General features: G+C 47.6%; 3 protein-coding genes across 3 annotated transcripts; 2 read left to right on the top strand and 1 right to left on the bottom strand.

Moving 5' to 3' along the window:
* Nucleotides 1-311: 311 nt before the first annotated feature.
* On the bottom strand, nucleotides 312-2891 carry F5891DRAFT_967629 (uncharacterized protein; the record flags this gene model as incomplete). The annotated part of the gene is made up of 5 exons (XM_041376274.1): nucleotides 312-694; nucleotides 746-2006; nucleotides 2160-2342; nucleotides 2392-2685; nucleotides 2739-2891. 5 exons carry the CDS (start codon nucleotides 2889-2891, stop codon nucleotides 312-314), a joined length of 2274 nt encoding a protein of 757 aa, XP_041216756.1.
* A 367-nt stretch (nucleotides 2892-3258) lies between these two features.
* On the top strand, nucleotides 3259-4361 carry F5891DRAFT_1200351 (uncharacterized protein; the record flags this gene model as incomplete). Its single annotated transcript, XM_041368820.1, has 2 exons — nucleotides 3259-3726; nucleotides 3792-4361. The coding sequence occupies 2 exons, from the start codon at nucleotides 3259-3261 to the stop codon at nucleotides 4359-4361; spliced, it is 1038 nt and encodes a 345-aa protein (XP_041216755.1).
* A 403-nt stretch (nucleotides 4362-4764) lies between these two features.
* F5891DRAFT_988573 (uncharacterized protein) lies at nucleotides 4765-6514 on the top strand (the record flags this gene model as incomplete). Its single annotated transcript, XM_041378018.1, has 6 exons — nucleotides 4765-4996; nucleotides 5048-5425; nucleotides 5475-5659; nucleotides 5700-5835; nucleotides 5885-6117; nucleotides 6146-6514. The coding sequence occupies 6 exons, from the start codon at nucleotides 4765-4767 to the stop codon at nucleotides 6512-6514; spliced, it is 1533 nt and encodes a 510-aa protein (XP_041216754.1).
* Nucleotides 6515-18180: the final 11666 nt, after the last annotated feature.

The raw sequence follows: 18180 nt of genomic DNA, 5'->3' as shown, positions 1-18180 counted from the left end.
CATATCATGACTCACAGTGACATTTGCGTGACTGCCGACTTCTGTGGGGTGCTGATTGCAGTGGAAGGGATACATCTGCAAAACGACTGAAATGAACGCTTAACTTACGCGCGTTACGAACACTTACAGACGCTTACGACTTCAGTAGCGAAGTCATGCGATTGGTGGAGATGTCTGAACGCCAATATTACTCACCACATCGGGCTGATAAAACATAAACCAATTTATCTTTTGTTGATAAGATGTGATAGGCTCACAGATACAATACGATGAATGCGATAGCAATTGCTACATATTGATTAAGCTACTGTCTATACAAACTCGGTACTGAACATATGATAACTCTCCTTGTCCGCAAAGCTATTCAGAAAGAAACGTTCATAGTGTTCCAAACAAGTCGCAGAGGACACGCCGTTAGCCACTGCCTTGCCATAAACTGGAATTAATTCAACTGCATGTGTCACATCTGTCACTCGAACGACAGCCCCTTCCCTACAGTGGTTACCGTTTTCGTCCTGCGTGTATGCGCGCTCCACGGTCCACATCGCGAGCTCGGGACGATCATCAGGGCTGGAAATGAAGCGGAAAAATTGGATGTAGAGCAGTGGGTCGGAGAGATACGACGGTAGTTCCAGGTTGGAACCTCGTCGAACGATTGGTTGAAAAATGAGTCGAACCTGTGCGATATAACTCGCTGTACATGATATCAGTAGGGCTACAACATAAGCACATGAAATAGACATACTCATTTTGCCGTTAGTGCCCATGGCGTCAATGAGAACAGTATCACAATTTCCCAAGGGGAAATCATCGCTTGGTGGGTATGCTTGCACCACCCGACTTGGCATGATGACTCGCGGCTGGAAGGCCGAGTGAAGCTGCAATCGAAACTTGTGCCATACCTGGAAACGCCCATATTTGGGGTCCCAGCGGGAATGTTCACCACTGGAAACCAAGGAACGACAAATGAAGTTGGCGAGCGCACGATCAAAGTCGAGGACTGCATATTTCCTGCGTATTTCAGACGGTGAGAGTGATTTGTAATCAGGTGCGACATTGAGTTGAAAAGCGGTGAGCGCATCCTCAGAGAGAATACCTTTGAGGAAGTGATTACGGACTGGTCGGGGACCATGGATTGACCTGACTTTGTCAGGAAGAACTCGGGAAACCCAGGAGAGTGCAGGATTGGTAGTTGTGATATCTTCATCTTCGGCATGTATGGCATTAACCAGTGATGCCCCGCGAGAAGTCAGCAGCGTGTACAGGCCGAACATTTCCATAGATTCTTGGCGATTAAGAATCCGCACGCACTGCTCCATAAAATCTTTGATTTGTCGGGACGTCTGCGGGAAAAGGTCCTTGCAATGTGTGATAAGTAGCCACTCCGTCACGTCAGCAGAGAACTGCATCAAAGTGCCCAATTTCTTAATCGTACCATCGAAGCTCTGCAGAAGCTCGAGTTTGGGGATGAAAAAATCCTCTTTGATACCCTTCTTCCCCTTCCTTGCCTCGGCCTGGACAATAGTGTCCTTGAAAGAGTGGAAATCTGAAAGCGCCTGAACCATTGACTGAAGTGATTGAGGTGAGTGAACCGGATTCTGTGCAAGGTAAAAGAACTCCACAAGGGCACGAATTGCACGAACGAATCTGGGTGGAACGGCCCCTGCGATCGATGCAACGATAGTGCGTTGGATGTCTCTATGCTCACGGCCTGTCATCTGATTAACGTGAGTGATACCTTTCGTAAAGTGGCGCGTTCTGACTCGCTTGTGCTGCACCATGAAGCGAGTATCAAGCTCATAATGTCCTACAATTTCTTTGATCCATTTCAGTGGATGATCCGCGAAGAATTTATGGCAAGTGTGCAGCACTTCGCCGGCAAGAAAAACGGACGGACATGCAAACATCCAATCGCGCCAGTGTGGCATATGAACACCAGATAGATTAATGGCTTTGGCCGCTTTCTGGAACTTGTTGAGATCCCAGGGATCAACTGTTCGGGATATCTCCACAATGAGTTGCAATGTGTGCTTCCCGGTACGAGGGGGGTGGAGAATTCCATCGCCAAAATCCGCTTGTGTTGCCATAGTCAACGGGGATGAGTTTTTGCTGACTGCAGCGATCATAGTAGCCTCTGGTAGGTCGCACACATGAGCGACGAGCGGCGTAAACACATGACGAATGTAACGGGAAGGATCGGGCATAAAGCAGCCATCCTTCGCTGCGGCCTTGAGGTTGGCACAAACAAGGTCCATCTCAATTCCTCCGGTAAGTCGCGTTACGGGAGTTTTGTCGGATCCTAAGATTATCGGGACTTGAGTCGCACCCAACGGGAGATGGTCCTAGAAATTACAATCGGTGAGGATTATATTAATAACAGGGCGACCAAACCTGAATTTTCCATGCCATATCGGCACTCATGTAGTCTCCATATTCACGCTTATTTTCGACGTTAGTGACGTGAGGGTGAAAGGTCATGTGGTTTGCAAAAGTTGGGTCACTGAATAGTTGCTTGACAACCTCCAGTGCATCGCGCCAAACAAGCTCCACGGGATGGACAGTCTTATAGCCTTTAAATTCTATTTTAGAGACTTTCCACAGGGCAAAAGAAGGCAGTGAGTCCATCCAGTCCAGGAGGCAATCTTTTGTGGTAAAAGATGGTTTTGCGCGATCCGGAGAGTCAAACTGTGAAAGCAAGAGTTAGGAGTACAGCTTAGATTGATATTCGTCACATTTACCCATCTTAACTTCAAAAATTTGGTTATCTGAGTTTGAGTAAGGTTTTCCACCAAAAACTTCCCTAATTCCCATTCACCTTCATCATGGAAGGGGTAATAAGGATTTATCTTCTGTCGATATGCATATTGATCATCTTCTAACTTATCCAGCATATTTTTACCGACACCATAGACGTACCCAGATTGCGGGTAACACGTACCAGTGACAGGTATCCGGCCATTGAATACAGAAGGGACGGGTAACGTTTGTGGCCGTGCGTCGAATGGCCAACAAGTAGATGGAGAGTTGAAATGTGAGATAAGCACCTCGATGGATGGATAGTCCCCCAGTTTGCAGTTGGGACATAGCCTGCCAATTTGAGGTATGTACGGTATCATGAAGTGAGCAACAGAAGTACTTACATTGTAGCGCAGACTTGGCTTAGACTTTAGCTGGTGAGTGAGTGCACCTGAAAAAACTAAAGTCATTCAAAGTCCGAATACCTCATGTTTCGCAGCGCACAGTCATCGCGCTAGGCCAATGGAACTTGCGTCTTCATCACCGGTCTCATCTCCTGCTCGACTAAGCAGTCCCACTTTCACCAGCACTACATCAAGCAGTGCGACCCGTGTAGAATTAACTCCCTTGGAGTTTTATAAGAAGGTTGACTACCCTGAGTCACCCCATATAATGGCCACTGAGCTCTTATCTGGCTCTGACTGTTTACTTTCCCCCAAGATGTCCCCCTATCCTCCAGGTTCTCCAAACTGTCGCTTTTCCCCGGTGGAAGAGCTTCCGTACCTTCCTGATGTAAAGGAAAGCCTGTTGTATCAGCCTGACAGTTTCCAGTCACAAAGGTCACTTTCTCGGGCAGCTTACTTGCGTGAGAAGCCATCCAAGAGGCATGTACCATACCCTCCCAGGCCAAGTCCACTGGAGCTTCGGTTTGCAAACCGCGTGACAGGGCGAGTACGCCAACCTGACTTTACAGCTGAACAACTGCAAGAGGTATTTGTCTTTTCATTGCTTTGTTATACAAGTTCTCCGGTTCTCACATAGTCTATGTTCAAAAGCACGAGGATGCAATATCCAGTGGCCTCTCACAGATGAGCTTTGGTACATTGTACAAAGTGTTCAAGGCAGTACTTGCTGGTTGTGAGGCTGCTCGCCATGAAGTAGCCACATCGTTATGGCAGGTTGAAGCCTCAGAGCGCATGAGCGCATTCAATCAGGCGCTTCACCAGGAGAACAAAACCCGGCTTTTTTTGAAGGACGAACAGCTGAAGAAGATTAGGAACATTTTTTCCGAGCGTGACCACACGGAAATCGACGATGATACGAATTACAATCAAGCCGTCTACAATGATGAATGCGAGATACTTCGCGCCATCACCGCCCAAGCAGAGATAATCTCAAACCACCTGGGCTCCAGCGCCAGACGTGAATTATTGGCATCTACCAGCGAAACTACCTACCTCCCTCGTTTTGTTGGTACTCTGAAAAATAAGGACAGTATCACACGTGCGCTGGGGGGTGGTTGTACGGAGGCCGGTGTCATCACCGATACCGACACCGATACCGACACCGATACGGATTCCGGCGAAGATGATGCTTCAGTCGGGCAGCCCGGCCAGCAGGACTGATGCAGCGTGTAATTGTGACCATCAATGGTATGTGACCGCCAAGCCATTCACAACACTCACACTGATCATTATCAATTCAGTCATTGTGTTAATAGATTGTTATCAACTGGTACCGCCTTGCTTCGACCATTCAATAACGTGCTTCGCCCGCCCCAGCCGTTCATATATGTCTTCCTGCCGTTCATAAATCACCTTATCGGACACGCCCCTCCCCTCTTTTTACACTTCGTTAGTAAATCGCCTTGCTTTGTTTGTAAATCACCTTATCAGCCTGCCACGCGTTCCCGGTTTGTAAAGATCGTGTAAAGTCTGTGTCTCTTTCCCCCCTATGTACTATTACATCAACTCGCAGTTTAAATGCATGTGTGCGCTCTCACATCTCTCAGATCCCCTCCACCCTTGAATGCCTAGTGAGCATAACTCTCAGCGACAGCGAAAAACTAAGGCCAAAGTCCCGAAGCCACCGCAAGGTTCTGGCCTCAATCCATCGGGCGAACCAGCAACTGACCAACTCTATATCCCCACTGAACAGCCACAGATGTCCTCTTTCGACTTCGATGCCCATGCGGCCCCTGGAGGTTGGCAGGGCAGTAACAACGATAGCGCACTTCCCACCCCAATGCCAAGTAGCAGCTGTAAGTCCGACTCATCACACTTTCGTTGACTGATCGCTCATCATTCTGCAGCCCTGCATAGCTGGAGCATGCAGGGCGCCAACACCGATAGTCGCTTATCTTACGGCCATTCCTACGACACTTTGTCTTTGGAGCACGCCGGCACCGACTTCGATGACGATCACCCCCCTTACAACTCCAACCCTCAATTTTATGACACTGCGTCCATGGAAGCACCCTCCCAGGGCGCTTCCTTCAACTACCTATCTCACGGCTCCTACCACAATCAGACGGCGGGCCCCTCTTACAATACTGCGTCCATGGAAGCGCCCTCCCAGGGCGCTTACCCACCTCAAGGATCCTCTCAAGGCACTGCCGCCGGCACAAGTGCAACTGATGCGACGCCCATACAACAAGGCGACATTCCACGCACGGATGTGATGCATGTAAGTAAGTTTGTTTTTCTTCAATCAATTTCACGCTAATTTTTATTATTCAGACGGTGGGCCCGGCAAGGGAGCCAAAGCGGCGAGGCCAACAATGAGCTATGCCACCTACACCACGCTTGATCCCCTACCCAGCCACGCGCCCACAAGGCGCTTCCGAATCCGCTCCCACAGCCTCAGCCTCAGTCTCAGCCTCAGCCTCAGCCTCAGCCTCCACCTCGCAACCTATGTCCTCAATGTCTGACCTCATCCAACTAACAGACGACATCATCGGCCAGACCATGAAAACGGCAACGCGGCTGGTCACGCGCGAGCTATTCAAGGAGCAAGCGATGGCGATCAACAAAGCCGCCAAGAAGATAATGCTGAATCGAGTCATCCGGGACTCCGTCCCACGTTGTTTTGGACCTAATGGTAAGTTTTTATCTCAATGATCATTAGCATCACGCTGACCCTTTATTAGCGACATTTCAGGAATTCATTACTAACAAACATCGCAAAGAAGTCGCGAATGCGCTGTCGTCCACGCGCGGGAAGCTCGTCGAATTCGCGCGGGACGGCGTCTTCCACGCGTACAGACTTTTCCCTCCGCGGTACAGTAACACGCCTGCTGTCGTCTTTCGCAAACGCATGATCGAAAAGATCACGCATGATGCGGACGGACTCGTTTTCATGCATATCTACACTTTTGACCAAGTGAGTTTTCGTTCTCGTTTGCGGATAGCCTAACCCCTCTTTTTTTTCAGAATGGACGCGTCAAAATCAAGGCGAAGTTTCAAACTTCTTCATCATGGCCAACGTGATCCGCTTCACTTGGTCTCACTTACGCCATGAGTTTCTCGGCGAGACGGAAGAAGAACAGCTCAAACGTTTGAAGGTGATCTGGGCGCTCGCCGGCGCAGCGACGTTCTGCGGCCTAGATGAGCAGCTTGAGGATGAGTTGAAGGTTGAGTCTTTCGGGGAGATGGTCGTCAATCATAAATTCCTTTCTATTCTAGCCGCCATCAACAACCTCACTGGGGACGAGCAAGTAGAATTCGACGACTTTTTACGGTACGTGTTGGTAGTTGGACCCTCACAAGCGCGCTCGTAAATACGCATCTCTACTACTACTATGTTTTGATTCTTTCGATTGTACTACTACTAGTATGACTGATAATCTTATGTCGCGTCGATAAACCTTAGATCTCGCATCTAAATGTACTCAGGGTTCAAACATAACCAAAACCAGGCATTTACGAACCAAATTTCGTGCTAACCAAAACGGTAAATCTCGCAAGCGTTTTAGACGACATTTTCACCAAGTCCAATTTTTAGATGTAGTATTGGCCGAGAACCCTGCATGGGCAACAATCAAATTCTCACGGAGCTGCCTTGACGAGTCGACGACGATATATATTCAACATCTCACACACATCGGGGTGAACGATATTTAAAAGAGGTTTATATGTTGTACAAAATGTGAAGACAATATTTAATATTTAAACTAACATAAAGATGGGTGCACGACTTCAAATTTTGGTGGTGTTTTGTGTGTAATCCAAAATATCAAATATTCACAACCATATTCCCACAGACAATATGTCAACAAACATAAGAAATATAGTCAGATTTTTCATGTCTGCTTCAACTTAAAGTTCAATTTCCATGTAAAACTTTGGAGAAAACTTGAAGTTTTACAGATGACATGACATTAAAACTCGATTTAAATGTCAAGCTTTGGCAAAACTTCAAGTTTTCTCCAAAGTTTTATGTAAGAATCAAACTTTAAATTGAAGCAGACATGGAAAATCTGATTATATTTATTATATTTGTTGACATATTGTCTGTGGGAATATGGTTGTGAATATTTGATATTTTGGATGACACACAAAACACCACCAAAATTTGAAGTCGTGCACCCATCTTTATGTTAGTTTAAATATCAAATATTGTTTTCACATTTTGTACAACATATAAACCTCTTTTAAATATCGTTCACCCCAATGTGACAGGCAACCTTAAGCTTGAGCGTGACGCCCAACTACATATCATATCAGCAACCGAATATAAATAACTTGTTTATTCCTACTTTATGTGCAATGTCCCTGAAATTGTTCGGGCCGAACAATACGCTATCTCATCATGGTCATACAATTACATCAAAGGAAGACAGAGAAAATCAACGAGCAAGAGAGCTATTCGCACGCATACGTTCTCCAGCGTAATATATCCAGATGGGGAATGGTATACCGATGACGATGGCAAGACCTGCAAGAAGGGAGTTGCCTGGCCCATAATCGAGTGCTGCGAACATTTGTTGTCCAAAGAGAGGGAATGCGAAGCCAAATAGTGAACGTAACGTCTGATGATATGTTCAGAGGGTGCCGACAAGGTTTAGGGTATGCGCAACTCACAGAAGCTGCTGCGGTTGCACTTGCAGCATAGGTAAACGTATCTACGAGGTATAGTTGAATAGGAAGGCTTCAAACTTGAGGTTAGCTACGAATGGTGATCTGATACGAGGTACACCCACAAAGTTGTCATTAGTCCGAACGAAAAGAAGGCGGTACCGATGATGGGCATAATGAAGTGGATCTGGGCTTGTGCAGACCAGCCATACCAACTAAACGTAGGTTAGAGTTGGAACAACAAAAGTAGAGTGTATGCATATCTCACAATAGTCCCACTGGGGCGAACAACGAACCAAATATCAGAGCGGGTATGCGCATCTCTGGCGTACCAATTCCTCCATTTTTTGCAGCCAACTACATCATGATAAGATACACTTTAACCAATGCGGCAGAAGTAAAGGCAGTCTTGACGTACGTGCGTGTACATCTTGTCGGAAAGTTTGGCACCGAAGATGGCGGCGCTTATGAATCCAACGCCAAGCCCAATGTATGCCAGACCTCCGATTCCGATATTGAAGTGGTATACTTCCGAAAAGAGGGCTAGGTGTATGTCTTTAGTGTTCGTTTCCGTGTTACTGAGCGAATATGATCTTACTTGGGAACGTGGAAAACATCAAGTAGTAGATGCCTGACAGATGATTTCAGCCCATAACTTGATGTAGGATGCAAAGCACTCACCATAAATCCTAAATGAATGGTATCAGTTAGCTGCGTGATATAGAATAAAACTTACAGAGCAACGTATAAGCTGAGGATGAAGCATATAAAACTCCGGGTCAAAAGTATGACGGGTCGTTTGAGGTTGATCCATAAGTAAACCCATTTGTTCATCTGGAGTGCGGTAAGGGAAGGATGTCCTTCAGGTATCTTTTCGAGATCCGTAGTTATTTCGTCACGACGAAGCCTGATGACTGGTGCATAGGATTCTTTTAGAAAAGCAATGCCGATCACTGCTGCGACACCACATATCGCGGCGACGACATAGAAAACATATTGTATGCCGAGCGACTCTGCGATGAAGCCTCCTATGACGGGCCCGACAACAGGGCCTGGCGAAGTATGAACTTGCGTCAAGATGGTAGACAGTGAAACGCACCTATCAAGGGTCCGACATAGCATAGCGCCATAGCGGAGGCACGTTCGCGTTCGGAGAAGAGGTCGCTAACGACACCTCCGCCACATGCGATGGGTGCACTCCCCGCAAAACCAGCTTTTCAAAGAATAAGTGAACTTGTAATAGTAGTGGTTCCATAACGTACCTAGAAACCGAAAGGCGAGGAAAGCTGAAGTGTTGGGTGCAAAAGCACAGCCAAGATTAAACACGAGGAAGGAGAGGTTCGATAAGTGGAGGATCTTGAACTATTCAGGCAAACTGTTTCACCGGTCTTAAAGAGGAAGACGCACCCACACACGACCATATACTTCAGACAAGGGTGCGGCAAATAAAGGACCGATGGCCAGTGACAGAATGAAGATGCTGAGAGTCAACGCTGTGACTGTTGGATCGGTTATACCATATTTTATAGCCACATCTGGCAATCCGGGTGCCATGATAGAACTTGCTAATGGAGTCACAAAAGTGTAGAGTGCAAGCTGAGCGAAAATTGAGCCTCATGGTTAGATATCCAATTCTGATGAAAGAACTGACAACTGTAGTGGCTGTCCATTTCCTTGCCGGAGACCAATTTCTGGGGTTGACGGGGTCGTCTTGCCATTCATCATTTGACTGTTGAAGATAATCCGGAATTTTATCATCGAGATTTTCGTCGTTAATCGCGGAGGCGCTGTGGAGCTGAGGAAGACGAGGTTCGCCTACCTCATCTCGATTGGGTACGCGAGTATTGGAGTTCTCAATATATACCGTTTGAGGAGGAGAGGCCGACATTGACCGGCGCTGTAAATGAGAGGAGCTTGGACGAGGGGGAGATAAGTCGTGTTCCGAAACAGACTGTTAATTAAATAGGTAGTGGGTGACTGAGCAAGTATTACACAGTGCTGTATAATTATACTTTGATGACGGGCGCGGCGATCGGATCAGGACCTGATCCCCGCTCCATTACTCGAGCCAATTGTACGATTTCGTCATAACGCCGTCTGTCATCGTGGTCCTGCCGGGAGCAAACTATACGCAGGTAGGTCAGCTGTTTTCAATATCATTGTGGCAATGATGAGCTCACCATCGCACATCTTGCACGCTGTCCCCGTACGGTGGCTTGTCACCCCACAGGTGCATTGTACTAGGCAAACCTTTACACTGACGAAGTTTGGAACTGAAGACAACAAAGCCAATTTAGTCCGTGAGACGTATTTGAATTTCGAATTCATACTTTATAAGTAAATAGGCTCTTCTGACCGCTGCGCTCGGTGGACGCCGCCGGTGGCTTCAAACTCCGCAACAGCTGAGCGCTGATCTATTGACTTCTACAGACATCGCTGTCTCTATAGGCAGCCCACCAGAAACTTACCAACAACCAAACCGTCCAAAATGTCCAGAGACATCCTGCACTTCTGAGACTGGCAGAACTCATGACTATACTTAGACTTCAGAAATGAGTGATGTCTCGGATTCAAGTTGAGGTTCTAGTACATAGAAGTGAACGTTCTTGCCTTTCAGTGCGTACTCTATCGAGACTAGCATAGGAGTGACTAGACCAATACTAGTGGCAGCTCGCCGCGCACGCCGTGGATCCTTCATCAGGCTACTCCGTCCAGGCCAAAATGGTGCACTTCTACTCCCTCCACCCTGCTCAACCCAAACTCGGGGCACTTGTTAGCGTCCAGCATTGTGGAGGCGGCGCTCTCACTAATTCCCCGCTACACACGAAACCCATGGTAGGGCGCCTCCCTGTCCTTCACCTGTCAACTTTTCAACCTCCGAGTGGGATTTAGTGAAAACAATGATCAACAGGTGCCTACACTTCCATTGTTGCAGGGAGTACAACCATATTTATTCTAGTCATTGTACGAAAACCAGAGGAAAAACTGTCGCATGCTAGATCCAGCTCATTAGGACTCCATGCGATGACAGTAGATGACGAGCTCACCCAATGGCACTGTATGGTATCTCGAGATCAGCCCAGACACGGCGGGCACTGAAAGGCGAACGGGATGCAATGTTGACACTGTAACCGGATTCGCTAAACCCCCGGGTCCCAGGTCCCAAGTCCCCACTAGGTCCCGACCTGAATACCACCCCCTGAAGACAGCGCGATGTCAGCGGCGGGCCAGAAGATTTACCTCATTATCTCACGCCCGAGCTTACTAAAGCTATCTGAGCTGACGTAGGCTAGGTTGCTTAAGCCATGGTGCGGGCCGGTGCAACCGACAGCAGAGATACTGACACCAGCATGGTAGAGAGAAGTCAAGCAGCTGAGAACCTCGGCAAATGTGGCCAAGAAACGCGGCATGAAGAGGGTCAGGAGGACTCAGGTTATATCCACTGTACTGTCCATGCCGCGGGCAATGTCTGCGAAGGTCAGCAATTTAATTGGATGATCATCTCTTGCATGTTCGCAGCGTCCTTAATCTGTGGATCTTGGTGCACGTCAAACGTTTCCCTCAAAACCTGGGCGTGTTCAAGGTCGCTTAGGAGACAGATGGGAGCGTGGTGAAATCAAGACATACCTGTGGTGTCTGGTGAGGACTCACTCTCTAGCTCAAAGAACAAGAACCACCGTGTGTCGTCGGGCAGTTAAGATAAAAGCAGTGCTAATGGTGGAAACACGAGTGTCAGTGGGATACCATGTAAGGGCTGAGAGCAGACAGGGATTCCGTCTTGGCCAGACGCTCACCTGATCGATCCGTGTACGTTGTGGCATGACCGAAAGCCTTGAATCGTTCACGTGAAATCGTAGGTATACTACTCACTGATGCGAAGGGATGCGCTGGAAAAACCATGACAGACTAGGGAGTGACAGTCTTGGGTAGTTTTGATTCAGAGCCAGCAGGATGATGACATGTCCAACTCGACTCTGCCTGCGATGTGGAAACGAAGTAAAATTATCTAAGGCGTGTCCCTAAAGCCCATCAGGTACTGCATAATCTGGAAGGCAGCCTAAAATTATCGGTTCCTGTGTTAGAGCGCACCTGCACATTAGTGTTGCTGACTTACCACTGGCGCGAACTGTGGAATCCTACAGAAGACATCAGAAACGGGACGCTGTGAATTGCGGTGAACTCACATGTGTCCACTCAAGGCTACTTCGTAATATGTGAGTCCCCGCTCCGAATGTGTTGTGCCATAGGCACCCACACCATCGACAATGAAGCTGTCGTTAGCGATAGGCGTCTGGAATCCTTGCAACCCATTCCCTGAGAATATAATGAGTGATTAGTAGCGTGCATCAAACATTATGAGTCACGCACAGGTCATGCTACAGATGAATCCTATCAATGAAAGTGATACAATCACACTCAAGAACGCACTTACTTTTGAATGGCAATTCTGGTTCTAAATCATCGAACCGTACATCAGAATATACGAAGATCAAGGGTCGAAGGTGGAGTCATACCCATCAGCAATGAGAATGAAGTCGGCGAGACCGTGCACAATGACGGTCCGCTGGTTCTTCTCGATAACATTCGGTAACACAGTGAAGACAGGAGGCAAGCTGCTGTCTCCGTTGGGGAAAACATTAATATTGGAGCATTCCGACCACTGGGTCTCAACGGGCGCGTGGATAGCTTCCTTGACATCTATTCGGTTAAAGTAGATTGGAGACTGCGTCTGTGGGAATGACCCTCTAGGTCTTCATTAGCCAGGGTCGCATTCAGTCAACGATTGAATAGCCTACGGGAAACCTAAGACATCCCATAGAATCGGATACTTGCGTGGAGAAGAAGTCAATATAGTACTCATTAAAATCCATTTCGACTCACAGTATCCCAGATGCGATAGACATCGAAAGCAGGGTTGATGATCAATGCATTATAGAAAATGTCGTCCCAGACATCACAGCCCTCGGCAAACTCGACAGAATCTCCAGGTAGGGGGAGAAGACCTGTTGGAGGGTATGTAACGTACTGATCCATGTAGCCAGTGTAATTGCACGTCGTGGCCTTCTCGTTGAGGTAGTCCGTGTACGTTTGACTAAATATCAATCGGTCAGTGACCTGCAACTAGATCCGAGTGAAATGAACAGACTTGAAAGAAAAGAGACCAGCGTATTTGTTCACGAAGTCGACTGCAGGGATCTCCTCTTGCACCACATCCCACGATATCGAAGCTGAGGGATTTCATGTATAAGCACTTGGGAAGAGACACAACAAGTCAAAATGTTACTTACGATCACTGATCCATATTCCCTGCAACGAGAGGTCTAATTGAGTGGGGTTCTCGTAGATATAGTTGGCGATATCTTCATTGGTCTTTAAGTCACGCTCAAAAAAAACGACTTCTGACTCACAAGGCACGTATGTTCCAGCGTACTGAATGCGGTCAATACGACGTTTACCGGACTCTCTGAAAACTTACACTTTCACCCGTTAGATACAGCTTTTTGCCTTGGAGCTCCGAAAAGACCTCAAGGAACTGCTGCAAGAAGCCGACGAGTTGAATAGCAACATCGTCCTCGTTCTGTGCGTCTGGGATGCCTTGAGAAAATCCTGTTCCAACAGGTTGCTCCACCCAAAGGACAGAGGATAGGTTGGTCCAGCTCTGTTGATTCACCGTTGGTTTGGCCTGACCCCAAGACCAACTGAAAGGCTTCAAACATTTCAGTTATAGATGAGTCTTGTCGTCGACAAGGAGGCTTACCCCATTCTCTTGCAGCAAACCTTCGAGGGAGGAGCAGCCAGGGCCACCGTTTGTCCTTCAGGTAAAAGATATTATCTCAACGCGAATGTGGTGTACACTAACGCACCAAAAGATTAAATCATCAAGACTCCCTTCGGGGCCGGGAGGAAAAAACCAGAAATAGAGCTGATGTCCTCAATTTCAGCGAAGGACGCGCATAGGCCACCCGTATACTCACCTGACGAGTCTCGTTAGGGCTGTTGCTGATAGGTAGAAGACCTGCCCAGCTAGGACCGACGTCGAAATCAACAAGAGGAAGGGATGTACCATCGACATAAAATTCTAGACGAAGATAGATCAGACTTATTAGATGTCCACTTGTAACACGTTATTCACCTGAGGCCTTTGGATTCGTGAATGTGATATTCTGAACACCACTGCGCTTTACGCTCCGACTTTGAGAGCCGCTAGTCTGCCAACGCTTTGCTGCCTCCAATTGGTGTTCGCCAATCTCGCGCCTGGTCTTATGAGCGCTAGCGGCGACCACTGCGAGCAGAGCCGCAAATATGGCGAGAAGACGCATCACCGTCGAACAAGCGAACTTGAGTTTGTGAGGGGGAAATAGGGAGTTGTCTGGTATTGTGCATGCGACTTTTATTTAAGATATGGGTATTTCTGTACTGATGGGAACGGACAATTAAGAAATTGAGTGCACATGTATATCGAGTGATGATCATGGCGGCACCATGTGTTCTTCGGTCGCGCACTGGCAGCTATTCGTGGCCCGGGTCGGATCAGCTGATTAATCGTGATTAGCACATGTGTACTAGTACTCACGGTCCTTGGTGGCTGTTGTTCAAGACGAGGATATTGGGCAACCCATGCATGAGTTGCTGTGCTCAACCTGTGAGTGCTCCGAGTCACTGCTGGTTGTTCGTTTCTCAAAATCTTCACGAGTTGCAGACGCAGTGCGAATGTATCTGTTGGTTGTCCCGCATTGCTCGGTGGCAGATCGATCTGTCAATTACTAGGTGAAGTGATGGCGCATGTACAGTGTCGGGATTCTGGCCGGTGTTAGTATTGCAAGTCTGGGTACCCTCGGCAGGCTCGGCAAAGTCAGCCACTGATATTAATATTAATGCTACCTTCGGCACAGGAAGCCAAAGGAGTACAAAGCTTGTATAAAGCACGACTTCGTGACCTGTCTAATGAGGCAAGCCGTCGATTACACTGTAAGGCTACTTCAAAGCTGACCAATGATTCTATTTTCATGTCTAACTACCTCACTAAAGCACATCTACTTCAAGTGCTCAAACCCTTAGTCTTTACGCAGTGCTAGTATCTAGCTAAGGTGTATCCCTAAAGCCCATCAAGTACTGCATAATCTGGAAGGCAGGTTGAAATCATTGGTTCCTGCGTTAGGACGTACGTGCACGTCAGCATTGCCGACTCACCACTGGCGCAAACTGTGGAATCCTACGGAAGACATTAGAAATGAGACCCTGCGCAATGCGGTGAACTCACATGTGTCCACTCAAGGCTACTTCGTAATAAGTGAGTCCTCGCTCCGAGTGCATAGTGCCATAGGCACCCACACCATCGACAATGAAGCTGTCGTTAGCAATAGGTGTCTGGAATCCTTGCAAACCATTCCCTGAGAATATAATGAGTGATTAGTAGCGTGCATCAAACATTATGAGTCACGCACAGGTCATGCTACAGATGATTCCTATTGATGAAAGTAATACAGTTAGAGTCAAGAACGCACTTACTTTTGGATGGCAATTCTGGTTCTAAATCATCGAACCGTGCGTCAGGATATACAAAGATTAAGGGTCGAAAACAAAGCCATACCCATCAGCAATGAGAGCGAAGTCGGCGAGACCGTGCACAATGACAGTCCGCTGGTTCTTTTTGATAACATTAGGTAACACAGTAAAGGCAGGAGGCAAACTGCTGTCGTTGTTGGGGAAGACATTGTTAGAGCATTCAGCCCATCTGGTATTCACGGGCGCATGGATAGCTTCCTTGACATCCGTTCTATTAAAGTAGATCGGAGACTGCGTCTGTGGGAATGACCCTCTAAGTCTGCGTCAGCCGAATTCCATGAGTCAATAACCGAATGGCCTACGGGAAACCTAAGACATCCCATAGAATCGGATACTTGCGTGGAGAAGAAGTCAATATAGTACTCATTGACATCCATTTCGACTCACAGTATCCCAGATGCGAAAGACATTGAAAGCGGGGTTGATAATCAATGCATTATAGAAAATGTCGTCCCAGACATCACAGCCCTCGGCAAACTCGACAGAGTCTCCAGGCAGGGGAAGAAGACCTGTTGGAGGGTATGTGACGTACTTATCCATGTAGCCAGTGTAATTGCACGTCGTGGCCTTCTCGTTGAGGTAGTCCGTGTACGTTTGACTAAATATCAATCGGTCAGTGACCTGCAACTAGATCCGAGTGAAATGAACAGACTTGAAAGAAAAGAGACCAGCGTATTTGTTCACGAAGTCGACTGCAGGGATCTCCTCTTGCACCACATTCCACGAGATTGAAGCTGAGGAGTTTCATGTATAAGCACTTGGGAAGAGACACAGCAAGTCAAAATGCTACTTACGATCACTGATCCATATTCCCTGCAATGAGAGGTCTAATTGAGTGGGGTTCTCGTAGATATAGTTGGCGATATCTTCATAGGTCTTTAAGTCCCGTTCAAAGAAAATGACTTCTGACTCACAAGGCACGTATGTTCCAGCGTACTGAATACAGTCAATACGACGTTTACCGGACTCTCTGAGAACTTACACTTTCACCCGTTAGATACAGCTTTTTGCCTTTGAGCTCCGAAAAGACCTCAAGGAACTGCTGAAAGAAGCCGACGAGTTGAATAGCAACATCGTCCTCGTTCTGTGCATCTGGGATGCCCTGGGAAAATCCTGTTCCAACAGGTTGCTCCACCCAAAGGACGGAGGATAGGTTGGTCCAGCTCTGTTGATTCACCGTCGGTTTGGCCTGACCCCAAGCCCAACTGAAAGGCTTCAAACATTTCAGTGATAAATGAGTCTTACCGTCAACAAAGAGGCTTACCCCATTCTCTTGCAGCAAACCTTCGAGGGAGGAGCAGCCAGGGCCACCGTTTGTCCTTCAGGTATAAGACGTCTGGTCAGCAACGAACATCACAGCACTTCTGATGACGCACCAAAAGATTAGATCGTCAAGACTCCCTTCGGGGCCGGGAGGAAAAAACCAGAAATAGAGCTGATGTCCTTATTTTCAGCAAAGGACGTACATAGGCTACCCGTGTACTCGCCTGACGAGTCTCGTTAGGGCTGTTGCTGATGGGTAGAAGACCTGCCCAGCTAGGACCGACGTCGAAATCAACGAGAGGAAGGGATGTGCCATCGACATAAAAATCTGGACGAAGATAGATCAGACTTATTCTACCTGTAGCACTTCATTCACCTGAGGCCTTTGGATTCGTGAATGTGATATTCTGAACACCACTGCGCTTTACGCCCTGACTTTGAAAGCTGCTAGTCTGCCAACGCTTTGCTGCCTCCAGTTGGTGTTCACCAATCTTGTGCTTGGTCATCCTACGAGCGTTAGTGGCGACCACTTCAAGCAGAGCCGCAAATACGGCGAGAAGATGCATCGATGTTGAGCAAGTCAACTTGAATTTGTGAGGGGGAAATAGGGAGTCGTCTGGTATCGTACATGGGACATCTATTTAGAATATCACTGTGGATGATCATGGCGGCCCATCATGATTCTGGCAGTTAATGTCGGGGGTTTAGGGTAAGAGTTCATCCCCGCGAATCTGGAGTTCTGCCAAGTTTTGCCAACAGTAAAATTCATATTCTTCAAGTCGCGCAGCTATATGTGGCCCATCGGATAAGCAACTTCAATAGCCGATTGATCGTGGTCAGTACACGTACTATACCTGATTCTTTACTCACGGTACTTGCTGGTTCAACCTGGTTGCTGTCACGACTGGCCGTGGAGACTTATCCAGGTTCGCCCCCATTGTTTCCAAGGGCAAGAAAACTGTCTAACTCCACTACTGAAATAGCAGTCGAGGTAAGGCGCAAATCGAAGTGAAGGAAGGTACGCAGCGCCCGACGGGGTCCGTCAATGAGCTATTTGGCTCCGAGAAGCATCTCAGCTGCAGATCGGTAGTCATGCATTCATAGACCACCCATTGAAGGGTCCATAATTGCGTGGTATTAGCGTATGACGTGTTTGCTAGGATGCAACCATTTGCGAATACAACCATAAGTCTATTTCGAACCTCACTTTCAGTACGGCGTCTGCGATTGATTGAACAACTCGATCCTTTGTGAGAGTGAGGATCCTGGCAGACCAGAGTGCTAAGCGCTTACTTGAGTTTGAAATGGGCGAGGCGGTGCACACTAAGACTAAGAGCCAGCCATACGAGTTCTAGAACTGAAACTCAGCATTGCATACGGAGGTCAAAAAAGATCGACATACCGTTGGGATGGTCAAACAGCCGATGTCGGAGCAAGAAACAGCAACAAGGCTAGCATGTGCAAAGGGATGTTAGGAGCGCGCAGGATCAAGAGAACACGGAAATTAGTCGATAGGACACGGAAACTCTGAAGCGAAGTT

The sequence above is a fragment of the Suillus fuscotomentosus genome (genome assembly GCF_016647785.1).
Source record: "Suillus fuscotomentosus strain FC203 chromosome Unknown F5891scaffold_232, whole genome shotgun sequence".
Taxonomy (NCBI): Eukaryota; Fungi; Basidiomycota; class Agaricomycetes; order Boletales; family Suillaceae; genus Suillus; species Suillus fuscotomentosus.
This window is presented reverse-complemented; position numbering and strand designations above follow the sequence as displayed.